General features: G+C 37.0%; 1 protein-coding gene across 5 annotated transcripts in view; it reads right to left on the reverse strand.

Annotated features, from left to right (window-relative positions):
* BRAF (B-Raf proto-oncogene, serine/threonine kinase) overlaps positions 1-27,316 on the reverse strand; it is a 115,499-nt gene that overhangs the window by 73,621 nt on the left and 14,562 nt on the right. For all 5 annotated transcript variants that reach the window (XM_053925999.2, XM_053925997.1, XM_053926000.1 and 2 more), the window contains exons 2-3: positions 15,228-15,329; positions 6,884-7,147 (exon numbers count right to left, since the gene is read on the reverse strand). In XM_053925999.2, coding sequence (XP_053781974.1) covers positions 6,884-7,147; positions 15,228-15,329 — 366 coding nt within the window. The remainder of the gene's footprint in view (positions 1-6,883; positions 7,148-15,227; positions 15,330-27,316) is intronic.

Here is a 27,316-nt window from a genome sequence, read left to right on the forward strand (position 1 = left end):
AACCAGTGTTCTGAACTCAGCATCTAATAGATTGCTTATCTCCATTCCCTTTAGCTCTTTTTCTGGAGTTTGGATCTGTTCTTTCACTTGGGCCATGTTTCCTTGTCTGCTGGTTTTGGCAGTGTCCCTGTGTTTATTTCTATGTATTAGGTAGAACTGCTTTGACTCTGTGTTTTGGTAGTGTGGCCTAATGTAGTAGGTGTTCTGTAGGGTCCACTGGCGCTGCCTATCGTATCACCCAAGCTGTGTGCTCAAGGTGTGCCCTTTGTGTGGGCTAAGTACACCCTCCTTCTGTGGTTGAGCCTTGGTTGATGCTGGCATGTCAAAGGGAGGGATTTACCCAGGCCATTCAGCTGCAAGGACTGGCTGTGACCACTGAGCACCAACCTCTGTCCTCTGTGGAGGATCAACTGTGCAGGGGCAGGGTGGTGGTTCTCCCACATGGTCTGTAGCTGTGCACTGGGTGCACTGGCCCTGGGGTTTCCTGGGTGGTACAGGCCAAGGTCAGCCCCCACTGGTGTTTCGCCTGGGGCACCGCACCTGAGCTGTAAAGCAATCTGAGATGGCTGCTGCTTGTGTAGAGACTCCGAGGTGAAGCCAAGCTGTGAATCTAATCTGGCTGCCATTAGAGCTCACTGATGCCACTTGTAGCTTGTTTGATGGGATTTAGGAGCAAAGACCAGCCTTCTTATGGAAAAGCAGCTTGGGTGGGCCTGTAAATTGGGTGGGGCAGGGTCTCTAGGGATCTCCAAGGCCGGTCAAACAGTGTTAGCCAGGATGATGGAGTCTCAGCTATGGTACCAGCTTACCAGCTCTGGGGGGGAAGATTTAGGAAAGGGACAATGGCTTCTGCTCACCTTGATGCCAGACACTTCAGTTTCTCCCTCTATATCACTGGTGCCTTTCAAGCTGCCATCCTGGTGCTGGAGCTCAGAGGGAGTGAGTCTGGGTAAGTGAGTCAGTGTGTGGATTGTTTAAGAGGAACTGCTTGAGGCTCCAGCAGTTTCTTTTCCTGATTCAATCCCCACTGGTTTTTGCAGTCAGAGGTGTGGGCACTTATCTTCCTGGCACTGGCAACCTGGGCTGGGGGGCCTGGTGTGGGTCTGGGACTCCTCCCTCCCAAATTTTTATCCACATGGGTGTGGGACCGGCCTGTTCCGTGTCTGCACCCCTCCTACCATCCTGTATGGATGCAGCATCTTTAATTCTGTAGTTGTCTGACTTCATTCAATTCAATTTCCAATGCTTCTGAGTGATGTTTATTCTGTATTTTAGTTGTAAGTTTGATGCGGTTGTATGAACAGGTGAGCCACGTCTGCCTAGGCCATCATCTTGACTGGAAGATGCCCATTTTTTAAAATAGGGTTGTTACGGGTTCTTTGTTTAGAGCTGTAGGAGTTTCTTAAAATATATTCGTAATATTAACCCCTTGTTATATATGATTTACAAATATTTTTTCCCATTCCGTAGACTGACTTTTCGTTCTGTTCAGTGTTCTTTGATTGGCATAGGTTTTTAATTTTATGTAGCCCAATTTCTCTAATTTTACATTGCCTGTGATTTTGCTGTCATATCCAAGAAAACACTGCTAAATCCAATGTTGTGTTTTCTCTCTCGTTTTCTTCTGAGAGTATTAGTCTTAGCTCTTACATTACATCATTAATCCATTTGAAATAGCTTTGTGTATGATGTAAGGTAAGGGTCCAACTTCACTCTCTTGCACATGTATACCCAGTTTTCCAAGTGCCATTTATGGAACTGGCTGTCTTTTCTCCACTAAGTGATGTTGGTACCTAGTGAAAGATCCTGTGATCATATATGTGAGAACTTATTTCTGGACTCCGTATTCTATTTCACTGGTCTATATGTCTGTCTATGCCATTACAGCAATGATTTGATTACTGAAGCTTTGCAGTAAGTTTTGAAATCAGGAAGTGTGAGACCTCCAACTTTACTCTTTTATAAGAATATTTGGCCATTCAGGATTCCTTGAGATTCCACATGAATTTCAGAATGGACTTTTCTATTTCTGCAAAAAAAAAAAAGGTGCTATTGAGATTTTGAAAGGGATTGCATTACTAAAAGTGCCAAATTGTTTCCCAAAGTGGTTGTACCATTGTACAGTTCCACCAACTGTTTATTAAAATTATTAGTTCATATCCTCACCAACACTTGGGTATGGCCAACTTTCATTCTAGCCATTCTAGTAGATGTGTAGTGGTATATTGTGCCTTTAAATTTGCAGTTCCTTAATGACTTATGATATGAGCATCTTCTCATGTGTTTATTTGCCATCCATATGTGTTCTTTGGTGAAGTACCTGTTCAAATTCTCTGCCCATTTTTAAATTGAGTTATTTTTTTGTTACTGAATTCTAAGAGCTCTTCATATATTCTGAATCCATGTTCTTCAACAGATGATTATCAGTCTGTGGTTTGTCTTTTTATTCTCTTAACATTGTCTTTTGAAGAGCAGAAGTGTTTAATTTTGATGAAGTCCAATTTATCAATACAATAGTCCCCCCTTCTCCATGGTTCACTTTTTGAGGTTTCAATTACACATGGTCAACTGTGGTCTGAAATATTAAATGAGAATTTCCAGAAGTAATTCGTAAGTTTGAATGTGCAGTGGTTCTGAGTAGGGTGATGAAATCCTGTGCCATCCCACTCCTTCCCACTAGGGACATGCATCATTCCTTTGTCCAGTGTATCTACACTGTATGCACTATCTGCCTTTTAGCCACTTAGTAGCCATCAAAGTTATCAGATTGACAGTCCAAGTATCTCAGTATTTGTGTTCAAGTAACTCTTATAGTGCATTCTTTATTCTGCCACAGTGTCTCCATCATTCAGCTCATTTCATCTCATCACATGGGCATTGTATCATTTCACATCATCACAAGAAGGGTGAGTATAGTACAGTAAGATACTTTGAGAGAGAGACCACATTCAAGTAACTTTTACTATAGTATACTGTTATAACTGTTCTATTTTATTATTGGTTATAACTGTTAATCTCTTACTGGACCTAGTTTATAAATTAAACTCATCAACTACCACTGGGTATCTTGGAATGTATTCCCCTTGAATAAGGGGAACTACTGTATGTTCATTGCGGATTGTGCTTTTTGTGTCATATTTTAAAAATTATTGCCAAATTCCAGGTCATAAAGATTTTATCCTTTGTTTTCCTCTACAAATTTTGTAGTTTTCGGTTTCTTACTTTTCATTCCTTCCTGTGTTTGATTTTTTCCTTAAAGAAATTTTTGAGTACTTCCTTCAAGTAGAACCTGGGAGAGGTAAACTCCTCATTAGAAAGGTCTTTACAGTGCCTCCACTCATAGTGTACCATGCTAGCTAAACTCACACTTTAGCTGAGTGACTCATAGGCATCTCTCAGCACTCTGTGTATATTATTCTATTGTCTTCTGGCTTCTACAGCTGCCATGAAGAAATCTGTGTTAATCTAATTGAAATTCTTTTATAGATTTTTTCCCCCTAAGTGCTTTTGAAACAATATTCTTTCATTTTGTTACATCTGTAAGTATGGATTCAAATTTACTTATCTAACTTAGGACTTGTGTTTTCCAAATCTTTACATTCATGTCTTCCATCATTTCTTTAAATTTTGCTCTGTTACTTTACTTCTCACTTTCTGGAACTCTTCCTGAGGCACATAATGAAATTGTTCATTCTTTACTTCATACCACTGAACTGCTCTTTGTATTTTTTTATAACTTTTTTTTTGCTTTACAGAGTTCATTAATTCTCTCTTCATTCAGTTGGGTTTTATCTTTTTACCTAATCCACTGAATTAAATTTTTTTTTTATTTTTAAATCTTTGCCTGAGGCCCTTTTTTCATTGCTTTTAGAGAGGACAGGAAGGGGGACAAAGAGAGAAAAAAAACAGCAGTGTGAGAGAGAAATATGGACTGGATGCCTCCTGTACATGCCCCAATAGGGGATCAAACTCACAACCATGGTATGTGTTCTGATCAGAGATTGAACCTGCAACCTTTTGGTGTATGGGACAATGTTCCAACCAACTGAGCAACCTGGCCAGGGCTGCACTGAACTTTTAAGAATAGATATTATAATTTCCATAAAGCATTTTTAACACAGCTCTGTAGTATGCTGTAACAATTTTTTTTTTTTTTAAAAGATTGTAGGCCAGTGCCCAGTCCACTGAGCCACACCAGCCAGGGCTGTAGCTATCTTCACATATTGAAATTTTATTTAAAGTGTTACATTGCTACTTCCTCAAATCTGCCCCAATACGTTCATTTTTCCCCCAGTGACAACTGTCTCTTTTGGACTTTCTAGTTTTCCTTTATTCTGTGTTGTTTGAATTTTTCTAATTGTATTATGAAAAATTTCAAATATATAAAAATTAGAATAGTACAAATGCCATCCAATTTCTCTAATTGGTTCAAAATTATTATTTTTTCATATTTGTTTTTTCTCTCTATATATTTTGTTTTCCATCATACCATTTGACAGTAAGTTCCTAATTAATTGAGATTAGAAGTCAGAATAATGGTTACTCTTAAGGGTGGGTACTGAATTGGGGTTGAGGAACACAGGAGAATCCTCTCACACACTAGAAATGTTCTGTGTCTTGATCTGCATGGCAATTACACTTGTAAAATGTCACTGAACCAGACACTTGAGATTTGTACATTTTTAAGTTATATTTCAAAAAAGAGGATGGGGGGAGTTGCAGGCATGATAACAACACACCCCTAAGTACTTACACATGTATTTTCTAAGAATAAAGATATTCTCCCTCATAATAACTATTATTACACCTTAAAATTATTAATTCTATAACAGCATCTAATATTCAGTCAACATTAAAAAATTTCCAAGTCTCAAGAATGCCTTTTACAGGTCTTCCCATCTTAGTACCAAAACAGGTCACACACTTTATTTAGTTGTTATGCCTCTTTAGTCTTATTTAGTGTAGAATAATCCCCAATCTTTTAATCTCCATGACATTGAGGTGGTTTGTCTTACAAGATGTCCACATTCTGATTTTGCTTGTTTCCTCATGGTGCCCAACCCCCTGTGTTTCTTGTAAAATGTAAGGTGCAGAAACTTGACAACTTACAACCATTTTTAGTAATACTTCATGGTTGATAACTGTTATCCACTGACTTTTCTATTTTGTTCTTTCTTTTTAAAAATTTAAAAATTTTTTACTGAATTTATTGAGGTGATATTGATTAATAAAAATATACAGGTTTCAGGAATACAATTATATAACACACCATCTGTATATTGTGTTGTGTGTTCACCACCCCAAATCAAGTCTCCTTCCATCACCATCTATCCTCCCTTTACCCTCTCCTACCTCCCTCACTGTTAGTCACCACACTGTTGACTGTATATATAACTTTATTTATTTGGCTTACTCTCTTCACCTTTTTCACCAAGCCCATCCCCCTCCCCTCCAAAGGATGTTAGTATGCTGTTATCTATGAGTCTGTCTCTATTTTGTTTGTTAGTTTATTTTGTTCATTAGATTCCACATAGTAAAATAATAAGGTACTTGTCTTTCTCTGACTGGTTTATTTCATTTAGAATAATATTCTCCAGGTCCATCCATGCTGTCACAAAGGTAAGATTTCCTTCTTTTTTAAATTTAAAAACCACCTGGAAGTTCTATTTTGTTCTTTCTTAGAAGTTTAATCCAGCTGTTTCTAAATCTTCTAACTCACTAATGGTAGACAGTTTCCTTGTATATTTTATAAACTGGGATTTTGAGCTTGTCAGCAGGGCCTTTTCTCTGTGAATTCCATGAGATCTAAATGGGCCAGGAAGGATTTGCATTTGCTTTTGCCATGTGCCTGAGTGCTATTACCATTCTAGGAGCAGTTGTTACGTTAATTTCTTAGGTTGAGAACCCCACACTATGGTGAAACCAGATCTATAGTTAAGAGTTCACAGGGTAATCTTTAACCTTTATCTGGAGCCCTGGCAAAGACAGACAAGTTTCATTGCTACTTATGTATGTTGGTGAATAAATTTTCTTCCAGTTCACCCTTTCGCTGAAGGTGAAGCCTTTCTCCTCAAAGCTCAGGTTTATATAGAGATCTGAGTCCCAACTACAGCTGTGACACTGGCTGAGGGCCTAGTCTTGTATTCCCATACACTGACTGACCTTCACATCCATCCCTTTCTTGCACATGGTGAAAAACTGACCCCACTGGGGTCACTATAACACAGGTGAACAAACTTTCCACGAAGAACCAGCATTACTACTGATGCTGTCTCAGAAAAATAATTAAAAACTACTTTGACTTTAGTTGTATTGGAAAATGAAATGTTTTTTTGTTACTGTCAAAAGCAACCATATACATTATAAAAGTAGCAATATATTCAGGTGCATTATTTACTAAGTCTACTGACAGTATTTGCTATACTTGGGGATTACAGACCATCTAAAATAATTCTGCAGATTTCTTTGCTCTAAATGTTACTCACAGAGTACTCTGTTCCAATGGTGACACTAATGATCAACAATTTAAAGTTATGTAAACAAGAGGAAAAATAAATCCAAACAGAGATTTCTCAAGGGTGAAAAATAAATCTTAGCTAATAGATGTTAGACAACAAACAAGTACTAGTTTTAAAATTCTGATTGATTCTGAACTAGTACTTACACTTGAGTGTCAAATCTGACACTAAAAACAATACTATTTGTTACAGTTAAGGAACACAGACTTTGGCACCAAATAATTGTCTTTTCCTCCCTTGTTTGAAATGGATGATTCAATTTGCATGACCACTGAGTATGAAGTGATAATATATTTCATTTTCAACAACTGGTCTTTCTGAAAAATACAAAGAAAAGGCAATGATGATATTAAAAGTTGACTCACCACTGTTCTCTGTTTGTTGGGCAGGAAGACTCTAACAATAGGTTTTTGTGGTGACTTAGGGTTGCTCCGTGAGACATCTGAGGGATTTTGAAAAACTGAAAGAGATGAAGGTAGCACTGAAAGGCTAGAGGAGGAGGAAGATGTAACGGTGTCCATTGATGCAGAGCTAGAAACAGAAAAATCAGTTCCATTCCCCAGGGATTCCAGTAACTGTTGTTCTCTTTGTTGGAGGGCATCTAGCTTGCTGGTGTATTCTTCATAGGCCTATAAAATAAAGTAGACTTACACTGAATCTGGACTTTTTCCTGACAGTAACAAATGGAAATATAAAATTTAAGTCCTTGTTTATAACCTCTCTATAATTTAGCTAACAGGGTTTTAAGTTATGTTATAAAATAAGCACTGAAAGTACTGTAAATAAACACTTTTACCTTTAAATTGATAAATCTTTTGTTATAAGATACTATATTACATTGAGAAACTGATACACACATATATAAAAGAGATGTCTAGAATATCTGAGTATTAATAAATGAAGATAGTATAAAATACTACATCAAGGATAAATACCCTCTTCATTAAAATATTTCCCCTCCCAAAAGTTGTAAGCATGTACAATTTTACACCCACTTCCCCTGCTCAGAGAACAGACAAGTTGTAAAGCAGATGAGGTATTATTAGATTTGTCAAAAAATAAGACTCAGGTACACAATGCAAGAGTTCACCATTATCACCAAAACCTCTTCAATAGGGCTTAGAACAGGGGTGTCAAACTCATTTTCAACGGGGGCAACATCCTCAAGGTTGCCTTCAAAGGGCCAAATGTAATTTTAGGACTATATAGATGTAACTACTCCTTTTTTTTGTTTTTTTTTTTTTTTAAATGGGGATATGACAAGCCATTTTATTTTATTTTATTTTCCAATTTTTATTGTTATTCAATTATAGTTGTATGCCTTTTCTCCCCTTCCCTCCCCCCCACCCCAGCTGAATCCACCTCCCTCCCCCACCCCCACCATCCCCCCCGATTTTGTCCATGTGTCCTTCACAATAGTTTAACTACTCCTTAATAAGGGGTAAGGAGCTTGGCGCTGCTGCCAGGCCAGATAAAAAAAAGTTGAAGGCCGTATTCAGCCCATGGGCCTTGTGTTTGCCACCTATGGGTTAGAAGATACATAACTGCTGTCTTCCTTCTGAAATAGCTATCAGTTAAAATACTTTATTCCTCTCACTATGGATTTCTGATGACCCCCTTCTTCATCAAATACTGCTTAGAGAATAAAATTTTATTTGAAAGGTGGCTTACAAAATACAGACAAGAAATTCTGGGACCACTGTCCTTTTTTGACTAAGGCTGTAAGGTCAAATGATCACATATATCATATTCTAAGAGTGAGAAGAATGCTGAAAACGGAATGATATTGAAAGAGATGGAATGAACTGAAATATACATGTCCATGGTTCTTTAAGACAGTGGTAATCACCCTCCCCAACACCATGGTCCACCATTTCTCCCTAGCACCCCAAAAAGATGCAGTACTATAAATATTTATGCAACAGGGAGAATAAAAGATTTAGAAATGGCAGTACTCATCTCTCAAGTTCATTACTGGGCTGCAGAGAAACAGATGAGTTTATTTTTATTTGTACAAATGCTATCATGACAAATAAAAAACATTCTTGATAAAAGAATGAGGAAGGAGAGGGGTCTTAAAACATCATGTAGATGGATGGAGTAAGTGGGGAGAAGAGGATACTGTGTACAGGATAAATTGTGTAACAAAATAAGGAGGTAGAAAATTGTAAGACACAGGGAAAAATTACTGACTGGTATAGCTGAATGTCATACAATACCTGGGATACAGTAAGGAATCAATATATATTTGTGTAATTTAAATGAAGACTAAAAACACAGGCACAAACAATAAGACCAAAAAAGTATAAGGTACCACATTGTAGAGAGTATCATGCTATGAACCCTGAACTTCATTCTATAAGCAAGGAAGAATTATCAAAGGTAGAAGAGAATGAAGGAAAAATTTCATTTCAAAAAAGACCACTGCACCTGGTATGCTAGATCTTACCATATAATTTGCGGGGCGGGGGAGCGGGGGAGGCAAAGAAGAAAATACTAAAATGAGCTACTGAGGTAAAGAGCCTTCTTTACAACCTACAAGGTGCTCTACCTTGACTATGAAATGTTTTATAGCATTTCAAGGCATAAGAACCAAAATTTTCTGCGCTATATTCTATATAACTTTTAGTTCCAAGTACTAATCATTTAAGGGCAGCTCTTTTAATATGATCCATTTATTGAGCCTTTGATAAATAAATAAGTAAAGGGGGGGGAGGAGGGAGAGAGAGACAGAGAACATGTGCACATTTACATGTGTCTGGCATTGTTTGGGGCTCAGTCTACAAAAAACAAAGACTGATGAAATTCCTACCCTTTGAAGACTGTACACATGCAGTCTTGGCAGACAGAAGTTCCTCCTTCCATAGATCAAATATTATTTATTGAGCAGCATATTCACTATACAAAGTTAGCCTTAGGAAAAGTAATACATGTAAACAATAAAAAATTTCTGAATGTTATTTATCAAAATGTTATTCTTAATTTTTGACTAGTTCCCTTCACTGTTCCCTTCATTGTGGCTTACAAACAATTGTTTCACGGCATTTATCAGTATCTCTTCCTTTTCTTAAGCATAAAACAATTACTTATTCTATCTCTCTCCATTGTCACAGCTGCAATCTACCAAAGCACTTGCCTACCTTATTTTGTACCTGGCTTGGCTCATTTCACCCTATTATCCTGGCTGCATTCAGTGTGGATGTTGATTATTCTTTTAATACTCTTCCCTTAAAGCTCCTTATACCTCACATCTCTACAGGCATTTATTTCCACACTACCTTCAAGACCCAGAGCTATACTATACAGTTCTTTACAAAAGAGTTCCACATGATACTGAGATCTCTGTTTGGAACCTCCTACAGCACTATGCGCACACACACTTACCCTACCTTCGTAAGTTTCCATCTCGCTACCACAGTAATGTGTTCATGGTCAACATTAATCCCTTCAAGTTTCTCAGATTTGGATCTTTGTTGTCTTATTTTCCCTAAAGAATAGTGGCTCTCTATTTCAACAATGCCACTGGTAACATCTTAAGATTCTCTGGCTAATTCTTTCACCAACTTGCTTGTTAAGTACCAATCTTGGGTAAATCCTACAACTCAATTATTCCATTCTTTGTCTCAAGTTATACATACAACACATTGCTGCAGAAAATGATAAAGCTAGGCCAATTAGATCCATAATCAACTTACGGAACTTAGTCCTTCACACTACTGCCTGAAAACGTTACTTATTTTTGATATCATATTAAATTCTTCACAACACTTATTCCAACCTTTTCCACGCTTCTCCAGCTCCTAACTTCATCCCTGTTCGCAGACTTTAATTCACTCAGAAAACAGCAATACCTTCAAATTTACTCTGAGGACCAAAGCCTTCAAATAAAAGCTTCCTCTTCTACTCTAAGCCATTCTCCACATCTTTCCCCATCCCTTTTCTGCTCTCAATTTAGTGACAGCATTGGATGTTTACTTGGCACATGCTATCCCCCATTTATTCTCACTTCATCTGTTTTCTCACCCTACAAATGTAAGCCAAGTCCTCCCACATCAAGGCACACCTCAACCACTGCCACCAACAAAATTTCCTTTCTCCAAGAGGTTGCAGATACCAGATGCTTCTTCACGAGAAAGCTTTTCTAAAACTCCATTCCTTATCAAAATCCTACTTATTTTTCAAAGTCTACTTGAAACCTCTCCTTGGTAAAAATCTGAAAGAGTTAGTTACTCTTTCCCTACAGCTCCTTAGTTGTTTTACCACAGTCTTCATTATGTAGCTAGTTTTTCCTCATTTGTATAGTAATTTTGAGAATTAAAGGAGGTAATATATGTAAAAAATTATTAGAGCCTACCATATAGCAAAAACCCAGTAAGTATTTTTATTAGTAACAAGAACAAAGTTGGAGGATTCACATTTCCCGATTTCAAAAGTTACTATAAAGCTACAGTAATCAAGACATGTGGTACTAGAATAAGGATACATATATAGAACAAAACAATAGAGTTAAGAGTCCAGAAATAAAGCCTCACATTATGGTCAATTGATTTTCTATTATTTTTACTACTTTAGTACAGCCATAAAACAAGAACAGATCACTATGTCTTCTCCTATCTCTGATGTTAATTAATAGTTTTCTTCTGCTCTCTGCATTGTTTGAGTACCTTTTGACCATTTCTGCTGTTATCTTTCCTGTTAAAAGCCTTCTTTAAATATCCAGTTATTCTTAGATGTCCATTCATATTTAAGAGATAAGGACTCTTAAGATGTCAATACTACCCAAAGCAATCTATAGATTTGATGCAATTCCTATTAAAATTCCAAGTGTTTTTGCAGAAATAGAAAAAAATCCATCCTAAAATTCATGTGGAATGTCAAGGGATTCCAAATAGAAAAAAGCTGGAGGTCTTAAACTTCCTGATTTCAAAACTTAGTTTTCACTACAGTTGTCCAATCAGTGTGGGACTGGCATAAAGTTAAGACACATAAACCAATGGAACAGAGAGCTCAGGAATAAATTCTCACGTATGTGGTCAAATAACTTTTGACAAGGGCATTTATCAAAATTTCCATTCAATGAGAAAGGATTTTTCAGCAAATGGCAGTGGGAAAACTGGATATGCACATGAAAAAGTTGGACCCTTACCTTATAGCATACACAAAAATTAACTCAAAATGGATCAAAGACCTAAACACAAGAACTAAAACTATAAAATTCTTAGGAGAAAACATAGGGAAAGGCTTTACGACATTGCATTTGGCAATGATTTATTGGGTATGATACCAAAGGCACAGGCAACTAGAGGAAAAACAAGTTAGAGTAATCAAAATAAAAAACTTTTATTGTGAATCAAAGGACACTATCAACAGAGTGAAGGGGAACCCACAGAATAAAAGAAAGTATTTGCAAATTATCTGTCTGATTAGAATTGACATTCAGAATATATATTTAGAATATATAAAGAACTCCTACAACTCAACAACAAAAAGCAACCCAATTAAAAAATGGGCAAAAGACCTGAATAGATATTTTTCCACAGAAGAAATACAAATGGCCAATAAGCACACAAAAAGATGCTCAGCATCATTAGTCATGAGGGAAATGCAAATCAAAAACAAACAAACAAACCCCAAAACCCAGAAAATACATTTTGGCAAGTATAAGGAATAACTGGAACTCTTGTGTATTGTTAGTGGGAATGTAAAATGCAGCTGCTATAGAAAACGGTATAACAACTCCTTAAAAGATTAAATACATAATTATCACACGATTCAGTTAATCTCACTTCCCTATATTAACTCAAAGAAATAAAATCAGACACTCAAGTATTTGTACACCTGTGTTCATAGCAGCTTTATTCACAATAACCAAAAGATGGAAGCAACCAACCATTGATGGCTGTCCATTGATAGATGAACAGATAAACAAAATGTGGGGCAAAAGGAGGTTTACAGTCCTGAGTATGCAAAAGAATTTATTCTTATATTACTAATTATTATATGATTTTTCCAAGCGAACTAAAGCTACTTTTGCCCCACCCTGTACACATACAATGGAATATTATTTAACATTAAATAGGAAGAAAATTTTGCACATGATACAGTATGGACGAACAAATAAACCACTAACAAAACAACACATATTTTGTAATTCCATGTTATATGAGATTCCTAGTCTAGTCAAATTCATAGAGACAGAAAGGACAATAGTGAGTCTCAGTGGGTAATCAGCAGACCTGGCTTTTTACTAAAGGGACTTCAAATACCAGTACTCACAGGTCTTTACCCTGAGTCAACTTTCTGCAGGGAAGAATACTGTCATCTCCAGCCAGTCTCCTCTCTTCATAATGTATCAAAAGATGCAAGTTCAATATCTTAACTAATTTATATATTTATAATTTGTAATCCCATGCCTTGATTAAAATACAAGCTGCTTAAAGATATAGATTTTTGTTGTTTTGTTTTTAAAAATTGTTATATCCCACCCTGGATGGGTGGTTCAGTTGGTTGAAATGTCATCCTGTACACCAAAAGGTTGCAAGATTGCGGGTTGTTTTCCCAGCAGAGCCCCCCCCCCACCCGTCGGGGTGTATATGGGATGCAACCAATGTTTTTCTCTAACATCAATGTTTCTTTTTCTCTCTCTCACTCTCGAGTCAGTAAACAGATCCTTGGGTGAGGATTAAAAAAAACTGCTATATCCTCAGAGCCTAGGAAAGTATAAATGTGAGCAGGCACTCAACATGTATCTGTTGAATTTTTGGAGCACTTAATGTGTGAGGAACTATGCTATTTCATATTTATAAACTCAATTCATCCTTAAATTACCACCTGTGATATTATTCCCATTTTATCAATGAGGTGTGACATGGAGAGGTTAGGTAACTTGTATGCAGACTAAGGTACAGGTAGGATTAACACACAGGGTCTGCGTGACTCCATGGTTCATCTTAATCACTATATTATACTGCCTTCTACAGAGAAATTGTATAGTATTAGTCCCAAAAATAAGAATCTACATGCTAATGACATAACCTATGAGGTATGGTCTGCTTTATGCTGCCCTACTAAGATATAACTTGAATACTAAAAAGCCTGAAGGATGTGTGTGTGGGAGGAGGCAATGAATTCCTGCTATAGTGAGACATGATTATTGATGTAAATGTATTAAATGTCTCCCAGACAGAGAAATGGCTGGCAGAAGAAAACTGCTGGTTAAATTATCTAATTCTGATTAACAAAGAATTACTATTTTTTCCCAGGACTATTTTCTTCCTTATGATTCCTTTGCTTGTCCTCCTCAGACATAGAAGTAAAACAGAAAGCATGGAATATTAGAAAGTAAAGTAATCAGAGGTATGAACTCCAGTCCTGGCATTGACATTAACTTGCAGTGTGCTCTGGAATAAGCCAACGAAGAAAAGAATAGTATATTAGCAGTTATTTCCAAACTTCCAAATATGTATTAGAAATGCAAACTTACTTTCTAATGAAATACTCAATATTTACCTTGCCCTTTAAAAAGTAATTAGATCACTATATTAGAAATTTAGTTTAGGAGTCCATCAATCCATGCCTAAAAATCTCTGGCATCTGAAGTTGATGGCAAATATTTAGGGTTATATCCCTAAATAAATGGCTAGTATTTAAAGTGGAGCCAGCTTGTATAGGGAGAGACAGGATAGTGTAGTGGTAAGCAGTACAGGCTGTGGAACCTGAGTGACTTACATAAGGAAACTAATGCCAAGAAAGCTTATCTGTGATTAGAAGAGTGACTACTACTACCTCATAGGATTAAGGACAATGACACTCAAGGCTTTATACAAAAGCCTCAAGGCACTATTAAATAGTAAAGCGAAGTAATTTTGAGCTATTTAAATATTATAAATTTTACCTAAAAGAAAGCAAAATCCAATTTAGGGGATATCTGTTCTGGAAAAAATAATTTTACAAAATTCTCCCTATTTTTTAATATAGTAACTACTTTTCTGACCTCAACTACAGAAGGCTTTCTTTTCTCTATTCATTTAATAAGAGAACCAAGATTAAGAAGCATAATAAAGACAAAACTACTGTACTCTGCCATGTATAATGCACTCCTGTGTATAAAGCACACCCACGTTTTTGGCCCAAACTTTCAGAGAAAAAAAAACTTTCGTTTTAATTTTTTCACTTAATTTCTCATTTATTTCTATTTAGAAACAACATCAATTATCATATCCCAGGGCATTGTTTTGCATACAGGTATCATTACTGCTTTTTAGAGCTATACTTTAATGCATAGGCATAAATAAAATAATTAAAAACATTTATATAGATACGGAATTAGTACTACCCATGTATAACGTGCATCCTTGTTTTTCCTTAATATTTGGGCAAAAAGGTGAGCATTATACACAGCAAAATACAGTAGTTCTCTCTTCACATTATTATTATTTCTTTTTATCCTCGCCTGAGGATATATTTACTGATTTCCTTCATGTGCCCTGACTGGGGGCCAAACCCACAACCTAGGTAAGTTCCCTGACTGGGAATTGAACCTGTGACCTTTCTGTGCATGGGACAATGCTCCAACCAACCGAGTCACACAGGCCAAGGCTCTCCCCATTATTTCTAATCTCACCCCCTTAGATAACCAATATTATCTATACAAATACTTTTTTTTAAGTTCATTTTTTTTCAAAATTACTATAATACTCAAAAGCTTACCTCCAGATATATTGATGGTGGATTATGCTCTCCACCAAATTTGTCCAATAGTGCCTCTATATGTTCCTGTGTCAATTTAATCATTTGTTTGATATTCCACACCTAAAAAAACATTTTAAAACAATTTAAGTAAAAATCATTTAGAATAGGAATTAGAAATACTTCAACAATTCTATTAAAATATTGCAGTAACTGCCAGCAATTCTTGAAATTTAGAGCTTAGAAAACTTAGAGATCAGTTAAGTACAGTGGCTTTTCCCTTTTACTTAACATTTTACAATTTTTTCCATAGTATTAATACAATATAGTCTCAATTATAGAAAATTCAAATAATACATGAGTATTCAGAATAAACAAGAATCTCTTTTTACTCTTCCCACATTCCTGGCCCCCCTACCAAAAATCTAAGTGCTGTTTATCGTTTCGTATGCATCTTTCCACATCTTTTTACTTGAGTAAAAGAACATAAACACGTACATGAGGTCTGTCTGGAAAAAGTCCAGCCATTGTTAAGGTAATGAGAACAGTTTGCGTGACATATAATCTGGTAGCTAAGGAGAGTGGACTGGAATTCGCATGTGTGAACAACGATGACTTGCTTCAAAGATGGTTGAGAATCTGTTGAAAGTGATTCGTGTTCTGGAAGGCTTGCGACAAGCAGAACACCTGAGAATGTTGAACATGTACAGGCTGCAATCAATAAAGACTGGCAACTGGCAACTAGTGGGAGAACTAGAAGCTGATCTGGGGATTCCAAAAACTACTGTGTCTGAGATTTTGACATAGGATCTTGGCAGGAAACGCATCATGGCAAAATCTGTTCTGCAGCTTCTGCTACCAGAGCAGAAGGAAGACCGTGATGCAGTCACTAATGATGCAGTGAGAACTGTGTGAGGTCCCAAGGTACCTACTTTGAAGGGAACTGAGGCATCACTGTCCTATGTACAATGTTTCTTGTATCTCATATTCTCATATCTTCTTCAATAAATGCCTCTAGGGACTTTCACATTGCATGGCTGGATACTTTCTGGATGGGCCTTGTCACAAATGTAAAAAAATACTTGCATACATGCAAAACAAGTATCATTATCTAAAAATATTTTAACACTTGCTTTTTTTCACTGAACAAAAAGAGTTCTCAGAACTCTTTCCATGTCAATATCTCTATATATTTTATTCCTTTTTAAATGATTATTATTATACACCCTCTTAAATGGTTATATTAAATACAGCCCTGACTGATGTGGCTCAATAGGTTGGACATTGTACTGCAGACCAGGTCCCCGGTTGGGGGCATGTGAGAGGCAACTGATCAATGCTTCTCTCCTTCTCTTTCTCCCTCCCTTCCCCTTCTCTCTAAAAAATAAATAAATAAAATATTTTAAAAATGATTATATTAAGTATAGATACATTCATTTCATTTCATAATAGTTATGACACTGCTTATTTCAATGATCTTCAAACTTCAATGGTAAACTAAGGTTAGGTGGGCATAAATAACTTTACTTATACACTCCAAAGTACCTAAGAAGAGGGAAAATCCCTTGAAAGAAAAGCAGGGGAAAATTAAGAGTGAGACCTTATTTTATCAATGAAACACATTACTGGCAAGGCTCTAAGACTTACCCATTTATCCAGCCAGCCAACCTATAATTCAGAAGTCTAGTGGTTGTAATACAAGTACATGTTACATATTTATGTTAAGATATATAAAAAATCCTATTTTTTATGAAAAATGAGTTCAATTTATTTGAGTGGTTTAAGAACCTACTTTGCAAATTACATATGTGGTAGATTACTCTGTTTTAAACTGAATGATCTACACCTTCAGTTTTAATGTGACCAAAAATGTATTTAACATAAATATAATACACACTAGAAATTATGGCCTTTAAAACTACTTAAAATTATAACAAAAAATGTGAGAAAATTAAAAAATGTACAAGGGGGGGAAAAGTGAGCAAACGAGTTTCAGGACCCCTGGCTTATCTAATAATTCCCTTACTAGAGGGCACTTAAATTATTCCATTTTTCTCAACTTCAAAATGTTTCAATGAATAGTTCTGAATTATCTTTTGGGACAAAGATCCAAATTTCCCTTTTAGATATCAAAGCAAAGGATTCCTGGACTGAAGGATATGCACTTTTAAAAATTTAATAACTATGCCAAATGGTCTTCCAAAAGAAAAAAAGTACCAAGTCATACTCTTACTCACAGGGTGTGAGTCCACCCTTTTTCTTATAATCCCAACAAACTGGGTATTACCAAACTAAACATTTGCCAATCTGAGAGGAAAAGGTGATCTTGCTGTTTAATTTGTATTTCCTAGAAAACTGAGCATTTTTTTATTTGCCATTTAAATTTCTCTTTGGAAAATTCTCTATCCATATTCTTTTTCCCTCCTTTTTTTTTCTTGTTGATTTATAGATACCATTTATTCTGGATATTCTGGATATTAATCCTTATTCTCCTACAAATGCTGCAGTCTTTCCTTGTTTTCACTTTATATCTCTTTTGTCATGTAATGTCTTGCAACTCAAAGTGTGGTCCATAGGCCAGATGCAGTATAATCTTCTGGAATTTTTTTAGAGTAGCAGAATCTCAGGACTCATTTCAGACCTACTAAACTTTAACAAAATAATTTATATTAAAGTTTGAGAAGTGATGATAAAATTTTCAAATTTTTGCTTCAATCAGGTAATGCAGTATTTTCCTTTATGACTCCTTAAACTACTCATGTTTGCAAAGAGTAGCAGATGTCTGCTTTTCTCAAGCTACATTTACTCCCCAGGTGATCTTATCCAATCTTCTGGCTTTATAATGTCAAATACGGGCTGATAAAGCCCAAACTTTAAATCAAGCTCTGTCACTAATATCTCTATTAAGAAAGCTTAGAGGCATCTCAAACTTCACATGTTCAAAAACTAACTTCTGATCTACCTTTGAGCCCCCCAAATACTTGTTTTTCCTACAATCTCATCATCTAAGACAAATTCTCTCTATAGTAAGTTCATTGACCACCCAGGCAGAACTGCTTTACAGTAAAAACCTGATAAATAAACTTGATTGTATTTCAGGCTTACTCACTACTTTGAGACCAGAAACATGTTTTATTCACCTTTTGTCCCCTAATCGCTTATCCTGGGTTCTCAGCCCTAACAGGTACTCAATTAATGCTGGAGCTAAGATTTAAGCTGTTTTCAGAATAGGATAAGAAAGAAATCATTTCTGTTCAGTGATTCTTTCCAATCCAGTAAATTAAGGGCTCTAGTACCCACAGCCTTTTTTTTTTTTTTTTTTGAAGTTCCATAGATAAAACTCATGTGCAGTTAGGATAAAGAACCACTCCTCTAAGGGATGGGAGTCAGAAAAGAAAAATAAAAAAAATAATAAAAAAAGATTTGAGTTGGGGAATGAGCATGGGAGTAATGTGTAGATCAGGGCTGTCAAACTCATTTTCACCGAGGGCCACATCAGCCTCACAGTTGCCTTCAAAGGGCCAAATGTTAATTCAGGACTGTATAAATGTAACTACTCCTTAACTAAGGGCAAGAAGCTTGGCGCAGCCACTGGGTAGAAACAAGGTGCTGGGCCAGATAAAACAAGGTGGAAAGTTGGATTTGGCCCTTGGGCCTTGTGTTTTGCCACCTGTGTTTTATAGTGTGTGCAAGAGGGTAGACTGAAGTGGGGAATAACAAAGGGGAGAAATCAAGCCTTATGTCACCAACAGGAGAGGTCAATTAAATGACCAAGGAGGCATCTGGCTATAAGGAGGTGTGAAGCACGAGATACATTCACAGTATACTAATAAGCAGATCTCCACAGGGGTGAGGGGTGTAGGTTCAGAAGACTCAAACTCAGGGTCTAAATGGAGTCTAAATATTGACAGGGGTGTCAAAGTCATTTTGACCGGGGGCCACATCAGCCTCGTGGTTGCCTTCAAAGGGACGAATGTAGTAGAGCTCCTTGCCCCTAATTAAGGAGTAGTTACATTTATACAGTCCTAAAATTATATTCGACGCTTTGAAAGCAACCGTGAGGCTGATGTGGCCCCTGGTGAAAATGAGTTTGGTACACCTGATTTAGAGGATTGGTAAAGAGTAGAGATCACAAAAATTGTTAAGAAACAGATACTGAGGTAGGAGAAAAACTATTCAATGAAGAAAATTTATTGAGTAAGAACAGAAACAAAAACAGTGGATAGAAGACACTAGGAAGGATGGAATTTATATATTTGAACATATTTATTTGGTCGTATTTCCATACATTTGCCTATGTATCAGGGCTCTAGGAGATTACAGCACGTTTGTAGGCTGAAGTGAAAACCTGAGAAAGGCAGAAATTGAGGATGTGAAAGAGAGATGCTAACTGCTGGAAAGAAGCTCTAGAGACAGTAAGAAGAGATGGAACCTGAGTCCCAGGAAGAGGAATTAGACTGTTAGGGAAACTCTGAAAACAACTGAAGGAAGACAGAGAACACGAAGACCAATACAGATAGGTCTGTAGATTTGGTTGTGAGATGAGTGCTGCATCTAATTTTAAAATAAAGTTTGATGTGAAATCCACAGATGAGAGTGGGAGCCCTGAGAGTTTTGAGATGAGTGGAAATTAAACGGGAAAGTGAAGTAACACAGTGCTGCCAGACTCTGCTGAAGGCCCGTGGAGGTTAATGGCATAAATTTAAAGCAGTACATTTTTACTGCCTGTGAGCAGTTGGTATTTTCCTAGACCCATTAAATCAAAGACCCATTTCTTAGCAGTTGGACTGGAGAGACCAAGATATTAGGAATTCTTATTGCCATTCCTCTCTAATATCTATATTGGTCCTGACCTGAGTCTGTGGGTTTTGAAGAAACAGTTTCACTAGAGAAGGCTGAAGAAGTGCTATAATCAAGGGCTGGGCAGGTGTCTGGAACCAATTTAAGGTTAAAGAAGAGGTTGAGGATATAAGAGTTTGTTTATCATAGTCCCACAATTGCTTTGGCCAGGTAAAGAGTGTGAAATAAAAATAGGGAAGGGGTGCCCCAACCAGTGTGGCTCAGTTGGTTGGAATGCTGTCTCATAAAATGGAAGGCTGCAGGTTTGATTCCCTGGTCAGGGAACATGCCTCAGTGCAAGGTTCAATCCCTGGTCCAAGTGTGTACAATAGGTAACCAATCAATGTTTCTCTCTCATATTGATTTTTCTCTCCCTCTCTCCCTCCCTCCCTTCTCCTCTCTCTAAAATCAGTAAGTATGTCCTCAGGTAAAGATTAAAACATCATGGTATCCATGAAATCAGTAAGCAGACTCTGAGGTAAACTTAATCTAAAATGAAATGAGGACCAAAACTTTTGGGGGGTTGTACATAAAACAACAATGCATTTTATAATCAAGAGTATTTGATATTCAGTGAAATGATGACAATGCAAACCAGGAAAATGACTAATATCACCAAGGAAGTTAAAGTATATAGGAAAGAGAGAGAGACCATAGGGCAAGTTCCTACCTCATCACAGTTCTTTTCTCATGGGACGATTGCAAGTATTTAGCAAGCTATAAAGCATTTCACAGATTGCTTAAGACAAAAACACAACCACCAGTTACTGATATTATCATTAAATGTTTAAAGGTATATGGCAGAAGTTCCTTCAAGGGGCAGTTTCCACAAGTGTACCAACCAGGATAGGCTACATTAGGCTCTGTCAAGAATCCCCAATTTGTGGCTTAAAACAAAAAAGGTTTATTTCTCATTCCTCCTATATGCCCATTTCAGGTAGATAGGGAAGCCCTGCTGATTGCAGTCACTTAGACCTCAGGTTGACAGAGCAACCACCATTCTGCCAATCACCAGTCTGGAACGAATGAAGAAAACCAACAAACAAAAGCTCTGGAGGGGAGGAGAAACAAGATGGCGGCGTAAGTAGACACACTGCGCCTCCTCGCATAACCAGAACTGACAGAAAAATCCAACGGCAAGGAAGTCCGACACCAAGGAAATAAAAAATAAACATTCATCCAGACCGGTAGGAGGGGCGGAGACGGGCACCAGGGCGGAGAGGACTCGCATGGCTGTGATGGGACTGAGACTGGCAGAGTGTGGGATGAACAGGGCAGGCAGTCCGACCACTAGCAGACCCCGCAGCCCCACATTCGCGCACAGATAAACCAGGAGGAATGGTGGGGAGCGAAGCAGACTATGCAACCCAGGGCTCCAGTGCGGGGAAATAAAAGCCTCAAACCTCTGATTGAAAACACCCGTGGGGGTTGGGGCGGCAGCAGGAGAGACTCCCAGCCTCACGGGAGAGGTCGTTGGAGAGACCCACAGGGGCCTAGAGTGTGCACAAGCCCACCCACTCGGGAACCAGCACCAGAGGGGCCCAGTTTGATTGTGGGTAGCAGAGTGAAAGATTGAAATCCAGAGGGAAGTGAAGCGGGCACCATCGCTCCCTCTCGGCCCCTCCCCCACGTACAGCGTCACAGCGCTGCTACCAGCGTTACCCTGCCCCGGTGAACACCTAAGGCTCCACCCCTTAAAGTAACAGATGCGCCAAGACAAAAAAAAAAAAAAAAAAAAAAAAAAAAAAAAAAAGGCCCAAATGACAGAACACTTCAAAGCTCCAGAAAAAATACAACTAAATGAGGAAGAGATAGCCAACCTATCAGATGCACAGTTCAAAACACTGGTTATCAAGACACTCACAGAATTGGTTGAATTTGTTCAAAAACCAGATGAAAAAATGAAGCCTATGCTAAGAGAAACAAAGGAAAATGTACAGGGAACCAATAGTGATGAGAAGGAAACTGGGACTCAACTCAATGGTGTGGACCAGAAGGAAGAAAGAAACATCCAACCAGAAAAGAATGATGAAACAAGAATTTGGAAAAATGAGGAGAGGCTTAGGAACCTCCAGGACATCTTGAAATGTTCCAACATCCGAATTATAGGGGTGCCAGAAAGAGAAGAGGAAGAACAAATAATTGAAAACTTATTTGAACAAATAATGAAGGAGAACTTCCCTCATCTGGCAAAGGAAATAGACTTCCAGGAAGTCCAGGAAGCTCAGAGAGTCCCAAAGAAGCTGGACCCAAGGAGGAACACACCAAGACACATCACAATTACATTACCCAAGATTAAACGCAAGGACCTACATCCAAGATTACTGTATCCAGCAAAGCTATCATTTAGAATGGAAGGGAAGATAAAGTGCTTCTCAGATAAGGTCAAGTTAAAGAAGTCCATCATCACCAAGCCCTTATTATATGAAATGTTAAAGGGACTTATCTAAGAAAAAGAAGATAAAAAATAGGAACAGTAAAAATGACAGCAAACTCACAGTTATTAATGACCACACCTAAAACAAAAACAAGAGCAAACTAGGCAAACAACTAGAACAGGAACAGAACCATAGAGATGGAGATCACATGGAGGGTTGTCAATAGGGGAGTGGGGGGGGGGAAGGTACAGAGAATAAATAGCATAAATGATAGGTGGAAAATAGACAGGGGGAGGGTAAGAATAGTGTAGGAAATGTAGAAGCCAAAGAACTTATAAGTGTGACCCATGGACATGAACTATAGGGGGGGAATGTGGGAGGGAGGGGGTAGGCAGGATGGAGTGGAGTGAGGGGGGGAATGGGACAACTGTAATAACATAATCAATAAATATATTTTTAAAAAAAGCTCTGGAGGGCCTGAGAATGGCAATTAGACGTGGGACATAAAGTGACACAGATCATTTCTGTTCATAACATTGAATAGAAGTAGTCATATGGCCTTCCATGTGATTAGATTAAGAAAATTGGATGTGACTAAAAAATGAAATAACAGAAAACAAATTGTTCAACTGGTAAACCTAAATCCAAACATCGATAATTACATTAAATGTAAATGGTCTATCAATACAAATTAAAAGACAAAGATTGTCAGAAGGGATGAAAAAATATCCAACATTAAGGTATTTATGAGTAAATCACTTTAAATACAATGACAAAGGTAAGGTAAAAATGTGGAAAATATGTATATTATCCAAACTCCAATCAAAAGATAGCTATACTGGTGTTGTCAATATCATACAAAGTAGACATCAAAGAAAAAAAATCCAGAAGGAAAAAGTGACATTACACAATGATAAAAGGATCACCGAGAAGATACAGCTATCCTAATGTGTATGCACTTACTAAAGGAGCTTCAAAAAACATGAAGTAACTCACAGAACATGAAAGGAGAAACAAATTCAATTACACTTGATGACTTCAACATCCTCTATCAGTAATAGAACCAGTAGACAGAAAACCAGTAAGGATATAGAAGAAATGAACAACATCAGCAACCCACTGAATTTATGTAATTATATTTACATAACACTCTACTCAAAACAGCAGAACACACATTCTTGTCAAATGCTTATGGAGCCCTGACTGGAGTGGCTCAGCTGGTTGGGTGTTGTCCTGCAAAGCAAAAGGTCCACAATTCCGCCCCTCCCTACCCCCTACCCCATGTTTCTCTCCCTCTCTTTCTCCCTTCCTTCCCCCCTCTCTAAAAATAAAGAAGTAAATAATAAAATAACTTAAAACCCCTCCCACAAAAAATGCACATGGAACAATCACCAAGATAGATCATACTCTGAATCATAAAACAAACCCTCACAAGTTTAAAAGAATATACACTATGTTCTCTGACCATAATATAATTAAACTAGAAATACAAAGATTAACAGAAAAATCTCCAAACACTTGGATATTAAACACATTTCTTAATTCTTGTGTCAAAACGAAACCACACTCCAACATCCCTCACAGTGTAAAAAAATATTAACAATATATTACCAAATTTAACCTAGCAATTATAAAATGGAATGAAAATAAAAAGGACAGAGTAATGAAAAACAAAGGAAATTAACAGAAAACATTTCTAAACTGGCAAACCTAAATCCAAACATAATGAATTTGTAGGATGCAATTAAATTAGTACTCAGAGTGAAATTTATACCATTAAATTTACACCACTATACTGGGGTGGGGGGTGGGGGTGAATGGTCTTAAATTCACCTCAAGAAACTAGAGAGAGCTCGAACATAATGAATCCAAGGAAAATAGAACAGATAATATAGAGCAGAAATCAATAAAATTGAAAACGGGAAAAAGGAAAAAATAAATGAAACCAATGCTGTTTTTTTTAAAAAAACATCAATTAGCCCTGGCTGGTGTGGTAGCCTGCAAACCCAAAGATCACCAGTTCGATTCCGGGTCAGGGTACATGCCTGGGTTACAGGCCAGGTCCCCCATTGGGAGAGTGCAAGAGGAAATTGGTGTGTCTCTCACACATTGATGTTTCCCTCTCCTTCTCCTTCTCTTCCCCTCTCTTTAAAAGTAAACAAATAAAACCTTTAAAAAATAAATAAAAACATCAATTAAAAAAACACAAATTACTAACATTAACAATGAAAGAAGGGTAAACTACAGAGCCCCAAAGACATTGAGAGATTAACAATAAGAGAGTACAGGTTCCGGCACAAATAACGCTCCCTTTTTATTACAAAATCACAAGCATGTAGTTCTGTAACATAACACTATCAGACTCAAGCACACCATATGACATTTGAGGTGATTAAAACTATTAATTACTGCACCCATATTATTACCTTACCAACCACATTCAGATAGGCATTACTTCTGCCAGACACTATACTATGAAAAACTCAATGTACATAAATTCAAAAACTTCGAAGAAGTGAACCAATACTTCAAAAATTGTACACAAACCAGTCTCCCTAAAAAGTGAAAGAAATAATCTGAATGATCCTGTATCAAGGAAATTGAACTCATATTTCAAAAACCTTTCTAAAAAGAAATCTCTAGATCCAAATGGTTTCAATGGCAAAGTCTACGAAATGTTTAAAGAAGTAAGACTAATTCTGCACAATGTCTTTCAAAAAAAAGGAAACACTTTCCAACTTACTTTATATGGCCAACATTAGCCTTAGTAGAAACTGTAAAGAAAAAACCCTACACACCAATATGCCTTATCAATATAGATGTAAAGTCAAAGAAGAAATTACAAGGGAAATTAGAAAATACTTTCAGAAAATGAAAATGAAAACACAACGTACCAAAACTTCTGGGATATAGCAATAGCAGTACTCAGAAGAAACTTTATTCTGTAAATGTCCACCCCTACACCTTATACCACACACAAAAATTAACTCAAAATGGATAAATTACCTAAATATAAAAGCTAGAACCACACAACTCTTAGAAGAAAACAAAGGGGTGAATCTTGATCTTGAATTTGGAAATGGATTCCTAGTTATGATACCAAAATCATGAGCAACAAAAAAAAATAAAAGGAAATTTGATTTCATCAAAATTAAAAAAAACATTTGTATAAAAAACATTATCATGCAAGTGAAAAGACAACCTACAGAATGAAAGAAAATATTTGCAAACCACATTCTGATAAGGATCTAGTATCTAGAACATATTTTTATAAACCTTTCAACTCAAAAACAAAAATTACCCAATTAAAAAATGGGGCTAAGAACTCGAATCAACATTTCTCCAAAGCTATATAAAAAATGGCCAACAAGCTATAAAGATGGTGAAAATCATTAGTGATTTAGGAAATGCAAATCAAAACCACAATGAGCTATCTATCACCTCACACCTACTAGGATGGCTATTATTTTTAAAAAACAAAAAATAGCAAGCACTGGTGAGAATATAAATAAACTGGATCCTTGCTGATGGGAATGTAAAATGGTAAGCTGCATGTAAAATAGTAGAAAGTTTGGTGGTTCCTCAAATTACCAAAACCTCCCCCCCAAACCCCAAAACCTAGAATTACCATATGACCCAGAAATTCCATTCCTAGATATACACTGATAAGAACTGAAAACAGGTACTCAAACACTTATACACCAATATTCATAGAAGCACTAGCCATAACAATCAAAAGTTACCCTCCTAAAAGTTGGCAATAACCCACAAATGTCCATTAATGAATGGATGGATGAACAAATTGTGGTATGTGCATACAATGGAATATATTATATTTTTACCAACTTGACAAAAAAATATAGGTATAATTTTGATGGAGTTACCCACCCCCCAAAATAGTAATTACCTTACTATTACCCTTTGGTAATAGTAATTACCTTATTATCTTTTTGCTCCAAAGTGATTTTTTAAAAAAATCAGGTGCCTGTACTTGTATGGTAAGGATTTCTGGTACCAAGAATTAACCAATCATTACAGGAACTACTATAAAGGACACATGGACAAAATCAAGGGGGAGGGTGGAGGTGGGGGAGGGAGGGGGTTCGGCTGGGGTGGGGTGGAGGGATGGGGAGAAAAGGCACACAATTGTACTTGAATAACAATACAAAATTAAAAATTAAAAAAAAAGAATTAACCAATCAGATGCAAGCTTATTATGTAATGTGACTAGTAAGATGAAACTATTTTATGACCTATATATTTAAGGTTTAAGACAGGGTATTCATACCAGACAGCTATTGTTGTATTGGCTGTTGTCATTTTTTAATTTAACAATCTAAGGTAAAAGAGGTCAGTGCCCCTGACTAAATGGTCAGGTATTGCATGTTTTAAATATTCTTTCAGCACACAGGTTGAAAATCGCTGCTCTCAGGTTAATAGTTGGTTCTCAAAGTATGATTCCTGGGCGAGCAGCACCAGCATCAGCTGGAAACTTGTTAGAAATACAAACTATCAAGTTTCATCCCATTCCCACTGAATCGGAAACTCTAGGGTTGGGTCTCAGCCATCTGTTTTGATAAGCCCTCCAGGAGATTCTGGGGCACAGTCAAGTTTGACCACCACTGATGGAGGGTAATGTCTAGAAACGGTATTGCTGGTTGTAGAGCATCCTATTATTTTCCGAAGTGGTTTTTCCAACTTACACTACCACCAGCAGTGGAAGAGCTCCCTCTGCTCCATATTCTCACCAATACTTGATATTGTCAGATGTTGCATTTCTGCCAGTTTGGTCTACACAAAGTGACCTCTTGTTTTAATTTCTAGTCCCATAATTGTTAATGAGGTTAACCAGCTTTTCATATTTTTATTGGTCATTTAAATTTCTTCTCTTTT

Source organism: Desmodus rotundus, chromosome 6 (assembly GCF_022682495.2).
Source record: "Desmodus rotundus isolate HL8 chromosome 6, HLdesRot8A.1, whole genome shotgun sequence".
Classification (NCBI taxonomy): Eukaryota; Metazoa; Chordata; class Mammalia; order Chiroptera; family Phyllostomidae; genus Desmodus; species Desmodus rotundus.